General features: G+C 32.8%; 1 protein-coding gene across 2 annotated transcripts; it reads left to right on the top strand.

Annotated features, from left to right (window-relative positions):
- Nucleotides 1-2674: 2674 nt before the first annotated feature.
- eslec (eosinophil lineage-specific marker) lies at nucleotides 2675-5174 on the top strand. Of its 2 annotated transcripts, none has more exons than XM_067405001.1 (6): nucleotides 2675-2726; nucleotides 2816-2894; nucleotides 3061-3155; nucleotides 4045-4179; nucleotides 4694-4805; nucleotides 4981-5174. In XM_067405001.1, exons 2-6 carry the CDS (start codon nucleotides 2828-2830, stop codon nucleotides 5058-5060), a joined length of 489 nt encoding a protein of 162 aa, XP_067261102.1. In that variant the 5' UTR covers nucleotides 2675-2726; nucleotides 2816-2827; the 3' UTR covers nucleotides 5061-5174. The 2 variants fall into 2 exon arrangements, with proteins under 2 accessions (XP_067261102.1, XP_067261104.1); XM_067405003.1 differs by having other exon boundaries at nucleotides 2685-2707.
- Nucleotides 5175-7435: the final 2261 nt, after the last annotated feature.

Raw genomic sequence — 7435 nt, forward strand, 5'->3', positions numbered from 1 at the left:
ACATGGAATAACTCAGGAACACAATAAAATCGCTAAAAAATTATTTTTTGGTGATGCTCTCCTATATGTGAGCTGCATCTGGTTCAAATTTCGTGGTGATATTATAAAGAATAGTTTGAAAAATTGTTGTTCATTTTTTTCCGCAGCCAGGTGGCGCCAACGGGCGGTAAACTCCGGTTTAGAGGCACTTCTCAGCACTCGTTAGGAGTTTTTCAAAATGGTTAGATGCATTAAAAAGATGAGATTCTAAGCTTTAAAATGATATCTATTATGTGTTATTCCACGTTGGAAAACGAACATGGATGGGTCCGGGAACATTGGATACACACTGCATCCCAGAGAGATGAGAGATATGTTTTTAGCCAAGTATGTTAAATCATTTCGTGAGTAATATCTTGTGATCAACGCAATATTATATTGATTTTGGATTCATTTTAATCTTGAGAATCTGCTTTAAATATTGATGTGCGATTTTTATGATCTGTGCATTTTTCATGAAGTTATGAGCACGTGAAATATACATACTTGTATTCAGTTAGCTGCTGTGCTATTTTTGTTGTAAACGCATATTACTCAGACTCATTAGAGGGTGAAAACAACACAACAGAAGCATGTTGGAGGCTTGATATGAAAGTTTAAAGTCTTTGGTTTTGTATGCAAAAATAATTTTTGTGGTACCTATATGGATCCAATTTTTATTGGCTTTTAAAGAGAGACACGCAAATAGGAGTTTAATTTTATAAGGCGCGCTAGTCTGACAGGAGGATGGCTGGACCGATCGCGTGCCTGTCAGTCGAAACGGGGCTTCCCATTGTTAAAAATCAGCGTTTAGGTCAGTGTGTTTACATTAAGCTTTTTGATTGGTTCTGTACAACGTGTAACACCATATTTGTAGAGCAGAGATAGTGACGTTTCAGGGGATACCGGGAAATGCTCATAAGTGACGAGAGGAGTTGAGAAGTTCATTTCCAGCGAATTTAGTAAAACCATGTCAAATGTAATAGCCATTTAAATACCTTTACTCAATTATCTGGACTACGAAACTTTGGGAGATTATTTTTGAAAGTCTGTTCTTTGAAATTACCTAAAAAAAATCTATTTTTTCATTGTTTTTCCACATTATCGGTCTTAAAATAGAACGTTGCGACTTCCGACTCATTTCGACAGATCGGGTCACATATGTTTCTGAAATACAGTCTTGTATTTGGATTTAATTATGTTGGTGAGGCTTACTGTTTTGTCAAACCCTGTTGCTGTTGTTGTTTGTGAGATCTGGCTCTTTTAAAGCACAATGAACAAAACTTTGCAAACCTGTTTCAAACTCACTTCCCATGTGTGTCTGATAAAGATAATGACAGGAATGCAAAATCACCATGACATTTAAACTGTTAAACTTTGCAAATTGCATAACATTTCCAGTTCCCTCTTTTTCTTTCAGCTCCTGTCAGTGTACTGTACTCAGTTAAAAATTAATATATCAGTAAATCATATGTATATAACTCACTGAAACTTATTGATTTCCAGTACAAATATATATATATATATATATATATATATATATATATATATATATGAAGAGTTTCGTTGCAAAACGAGATAACTCCGTTTTTAACATTTTTGTCAAAACATGTTTATTATCATGTTATCATGTTATTATTTTGTTTTATGGTGCTACTTAGCTGTATTTTTTAAGTTATGAAGGTTTAAATCAAAACAAACCAACTGCAGTTGAATTGATATTAATTGGAATGCACAACAAAAAAACAAGATCTTTGAAAAATTAAAAAAATCTCGTTTTGCAACGAAACTCTTCATATATATATATATATATATATATATATATATAATTTTAGTATGGGAGAAAGTGGGCAATTGAAACACAATTTCTTTCATCGCTAACAGTTCAGAGACTTACCCATCATTTACAAAAGTCTTATATATTTCTACAGCTGTCTAAAAGCTTGGTGCCTTTGAATTCAAACTTATATTCATGTTTTTTCTTGTCTGTTTACTGTTCTCTGTTTTGCTTACTACCATACAAAACATTATCACAGCTGTAAGATCACGGGCAACTGTAACACTCATTTTGAAATAAAAAGTTCATAAATGAATTGAACAAAATGCATAATGAATATTATTTAATCAAAGATGAAAACATAATCAGCATAACTTTTTTCAAAAAATTGTAATATACTGTAGACTGCACATAGTCATCTGTTATAAACACATTTGTTTAAAAACTTGTTCTTTACTTTGGTATTTTCCTTTCATTCAACCAACAATGAATTGAATCAATCACATTTTCAGCAGGTGTAGTAAAATGGAAACAGACCTCTCTGTTTTATTTGCCACTGGATGACTCTAAAATATGACATCCTATCAGATAAATTGCTATTTGTGTCCTACAGATTAATTTAATCACATTACATTGACAATTTTTTAAAAAATTGTTTTTATTTCAGGTAACAGTAATAAACTGACAAGAATATTGCACTGAAATTTGCAACACAGTGTAACATCATAAATAAGGATGTTCGGAATCGGGTTTTGTTTACCTAATAAGGACCGTTAAATTGAAAGAAGTTTTCATTGGTGTTGAACCATAAGGCGCACACATTTGCGACAGAGCAGCTGGGTATAAATACAGCTGATTTCAAGCAATCATCTGAGTATTGCAGAACAGAGTGTTACAAACACTATTGCAGAGGTGAATTTTGATACACTTGGTATGACATTGTATTTCCATTCTTAGTGTTTTAAAACTTGCTCATGCATATATTCAATACCTTATTTATAATAATGTTGATTTTAATAGGGCTTTGCCAGCATGTGGATTTCTGCAACATTCATTCTTTTTGCACTGGCTCTAAATGGAGTCGCTGAATCCAGATCAGGTACAGTAAATGAACAAAATTTTTGTTGTTTTTTTTTGCATCTGTTCAAACTGCAGATAACGAGGAAGTTTGCAGATTCTACTTTCTTTGATGAAAGTGCTTACATTCAGGATTTTCATCATTCACTAAATACTAATCTCTCATTTTTATTCAATCTTCTTTACAGAACCTATTGGTCGAAGATGCCCTGCTGGCTGGGATAAATTTGGAACACAATGTTTTAAATTTTTCAGCAAGTCCAAATCATGGGCTGATGCAGAGGTAAGTTTGTGTTTTCCATAATATAGATATTACACACTCTAAAAAATGCTGGGTTAAAAACCACCCAAATTGGGTTGAAAATGGACAAACCCAGCAATTGTTTTTTTTTTTAACCCAACGGTTTGGTTAAATGTTTGCCCAACCTGCTGGGTAGTTTTATTTAAACAAACTATTGTTTAAAAATTGCTATATGGCTAGCTTAAAATGAACCCAAAATAGTTGGGAAATTAAAAACCAGATGCAATTAGAGACAACAATAATAGACAAAAGGTGAATGTTTATTAATAAGCTTTAATATTTTATTAATATAAATTTAATAGTTTATTAATATAAATTTATTAATAAGTAATTTAATAAATGTTTATTGTTTAATAATTATTCATTGAACATTAATAAATGTTCATTTCCAACATACTTTGGGTTAATTTTAATTAAGCAATACAGTAATTTTTAAACAATAGTTGAGTTAAATAAAACTACCCAGCAGGTTGGGCAAACATTTAACCCTACCGCTGGGTTAAAACAACCCAATTGCTGGGTTTGTCCATTTTCAACCCAACTTGGGTTGTTTTTAACCCAGCATTTTTTAGAGTCATGACTAAGTGCAAGTTACACTTTTTTACAAAGGTAGTGTTTATGGGTCCCCAAATATTGTACCATATTAACTGTGCACTTTGGTTTACAGCTAAAAATATAGACAAGATAAAAATGAAGTTTGTATTGTGTTTATTTCATGCATTAAAAAAAAAAAAAATCTACAGTGAATGTTAAGCGTTTCAATTCTCAAATAAAAATCCTGCTTGTTGGTTATTATGCCATGCACTTTTCAAAGATTATGACAAACTATTTATGTCACGTACTCCCCGCTCCCAACTCTTTCTCCTTACAGAAACACTGTGTTGATCTCGGAGGAAACCTTGCATCTGTTCACAGTGACCTCACTCACACTTTTCTGAAAAACTTTGTGAAAAAACAATCCAGTCGCACCACCCGATCCTGGATTGGTGCTCATGATGCAACTAAGGTAGCTGATTTTTTCATTTCCCTTTAAATATCAGGAAGGAACACATAAGAAAAAAATCATGCTCTGGTAAGTCATAATTATAGTTGACATAGAAAGTCAGATATATGAGATAAAAAGTCAAAATTCATGATAAATAGTCAGCATTATGACATACAAAGTCAAAATTATGACTAGTATGTTCAGGTAAGTTCATCTCATAATTATGACTTAGTATGCCATAATTTTGATTATTTATGTCATGATTATGACTTACCAGGGCTTTTTTTGTTCTTATGTGGCTGAATGGGCTCCCTTATAAACCAGTGTCAGATTAATGTGAAACTTAAAGTATTGTTGAATTTAAATTTTTCCCCAACAAACTCCAGCAGTCAAAATGAACAGCACGTTTTGTTTATTTAAAACATACCAGTCAGAGTTTTCACATAAAGATAGAAGGAAAAGAAAACATGAAGTAGGCCTAGTGGAAATGGATACAGGTTTACATTTTTTCAGTAATGTTAATACCGTTCTTCAGGCATTTGTCTGGTTTTGGAGTGACGGATCAAAGTTTGAGTACAGTGACTGGCACACTGGTGAGCCAAATAATGGAGCAAATGCTGAAAGATGCGTGGAGATGGGCTATGGAGGTAATATATAACCTTTTTTTATTATTATTTGATATTAAACACGAACTGTACCAAATGTGATTTCAAACCTTGCCCATTTCATTACACGTTTATGTCTATGGATTCCTGATTGCACTGGGCTAAAGCATATTTTGCCATGTCATTTTCTGAATATCGTGACTTTCAATTTCCACAGATGAGAAGCTCTGGAATGATGCACGCTGTGAAAGCCGTCTCCCTTACGTCTGTTACAGAGTGGCTAGGATTGAGTTTTAATCCTAATTTTGATTGATAAACTAATTTCTCATGTCTGTCCATAAATCGCTGATTGTAACAGACATACTTTGCCCTTTGCATTTTAATATCCATTTGTGCAAAAATAAAATTTAAGCAACAAATGTACATCTTTCTTTCTTTTTTCTCGACTCATACACTGAGCATCTACAAAATGAACAAAATTTGATGTTGTAGTTATAACATCTACCAGTAGAGGGTACTGCTAACCTGCCATTTACTTTTTGTAATGCATTTATTCATGCCAAACAATTTACAGGAAGTGATCAAACAGCAACAACAAAACACACATAAAAGTGCAACAAAAACCATGAGCCAGAGAAAAAACATTTATATGAGGTAAAACATCGAGAGTAATTTTTCAACATTTTCACAGAAAGAGCATTTTTTCCCTCAACACTTTAAATATATAAACCTTCCATTTACTGAGTCCATAACTTTTCCGGCCAAAGCTTGACTGACTCCTTGATATTGACTATCTTAGGCCTATTTAGCTAAACCATTCCCTCTAAAAAATGCTGGGTTAAAAATGGAAAAAAACCCAGGGATTGGGTTGTTTTCACCCAGTCATTTTTTTCAACCAATTTTGATTTATTTTTTTAGCCAGCAATATAGTAATATAGTAAAAGGCATGTTTTTGCTCACCCCAAATACGGGCAAATTTGTGGGGTATTAAAGCTGAAACTTGACCAGACCAGAGATTTATATTACATCTTGTGAAAGGGCATAATTGGTGCCCTTTAACCCAACCTGCTGGGTTTGTCCATATTTAACCCAACTTGGGTTGTTTTTAACCCAGCATTTTTTAGTGTTATTGTAAAGGCTGTTTTAATTGTTTAAAAGTACATCAATTAAGCAAACAATCCTGATTTTGTCACTGGTTTTTTAACACTCCAGTGCTTATTGAGCTCAGTGTCTGCTGTGAATGATCAACCCGAAACGAGTATTCAGAAAGCTGTATAAAAAATCTAAATGTCATGCACTATTATGCACACTATGTGTGTTTTTGTGACCTCATAGGCTTTTGTTTTTATTCACAAGGGTGTGTGTTTTTGTGTGTGTGTGTGTCTGCATTGTGCATTGTAATGACACTGAGGCTTGTTGACTGAGAGTACCAGGCTGTCCCACTCATATTTTCCAACTTGGACAGCATTCAAAAGTTGCCTCAATGCTTCCTTTGGTTTGGTCTGGAATTTATAGTTGGAAAATGAATTGGTTTTTTAGCATATTTTAGGTATTTATACGTGTTGTCAACAGAGACTGACAGTTATCTGTAAACTTAAACACTTATCTGTTCAGCCTCGTCTTCACCTTCTCATTATCGAAGCATCATTGAGTCCGTTTTTTATAATTACTTATAATAAGTAAACTTATAAAGATAACTCATTTGGCTATAGTAAAATTATTGCAATTCCTACCATATCAGATTATGTTAATTCTGTTATGATTCCGAAAGCATATGTAATCCTAAATGATCAGACCATCCACTCCATCAGTATTTCATTCCCCTTCCCTCTGGCCGTAGGTAGAGATTATGTGCAGAAAGGCCAACTACAGTAGGAGTTTTGTTCCTGTAGCTAAAAGGGGCCTAAAGTAATACGCTATATCTACACCATAAAATTTTAGCAACAGATTACAAGCAATATTATGAATTCAATTCAACAAATAGAATTGAGTTAGAATTAATCAAACTGATTCCTTAAATGTCAACCATTTAAAACGAGTAAAACTGAAGTAAAATTTAAACAAAAATATCTAAATAAAAGACGTCAAAGATGAATTAAGAACTCTTAATTTTCAGATTATTATTTATTATAAACTGAAGACACCTGATGATAACAAGCAGAATCACTGAAGGAAAAAGAAACACAATAATTAACAGCGGTTTAGATGTTGATTTTATTGAAAATTAATTTGGTCACCATTATGGTTGGATTTAGTTCGGTAGTTTGATTCTTTGCTTTTTATGTCAGTTTGTGGTTTTTGTAATGGTGTTTGTTAATTTTACACATTTTACACTGTATAATTTATAGGCTAAACATACACACAAACTATTAGTTAACTATTAAAATAGTTTATTATTACAGTCACCTGAATATTCATTTTCAATTCAACAGGTTATGTCGAAAAGGTATGGTACTCCAAATTGTTGCTATTTTAGGAAAGCAGGCCTAACTGACGTTTCAGAAGAGGGAGATGTTATTGTATAAAATTTACTTGATCCCTAAAGATAGCAACCTTATCTTATTGATATTTTGTTTGACACTTTGTTCTACATTTCTCCATAAACCTCTGGTGTTCCTTCGGTTATTTTGGACTGAAAGAAATTACATAGGCCTACACTTATCTACATATCG

This window comes from Chanodichthys erythropterus, chromosome 12 (genome assembly GCF_024489055.1).
Source record: "Chanodichthys erythropterus isolate Z2021 chromosome 12, ASM2448905v1, whole genome shotgun sequence".
Classification (NCBI taxonomy): domain Eukaryota; kingdom Metazoa; phylum Chordata; class Actinopteri; order Cypriniformes; family Xenocyprididae; genus Chanodichthys; species Chanodichthys erythropterus.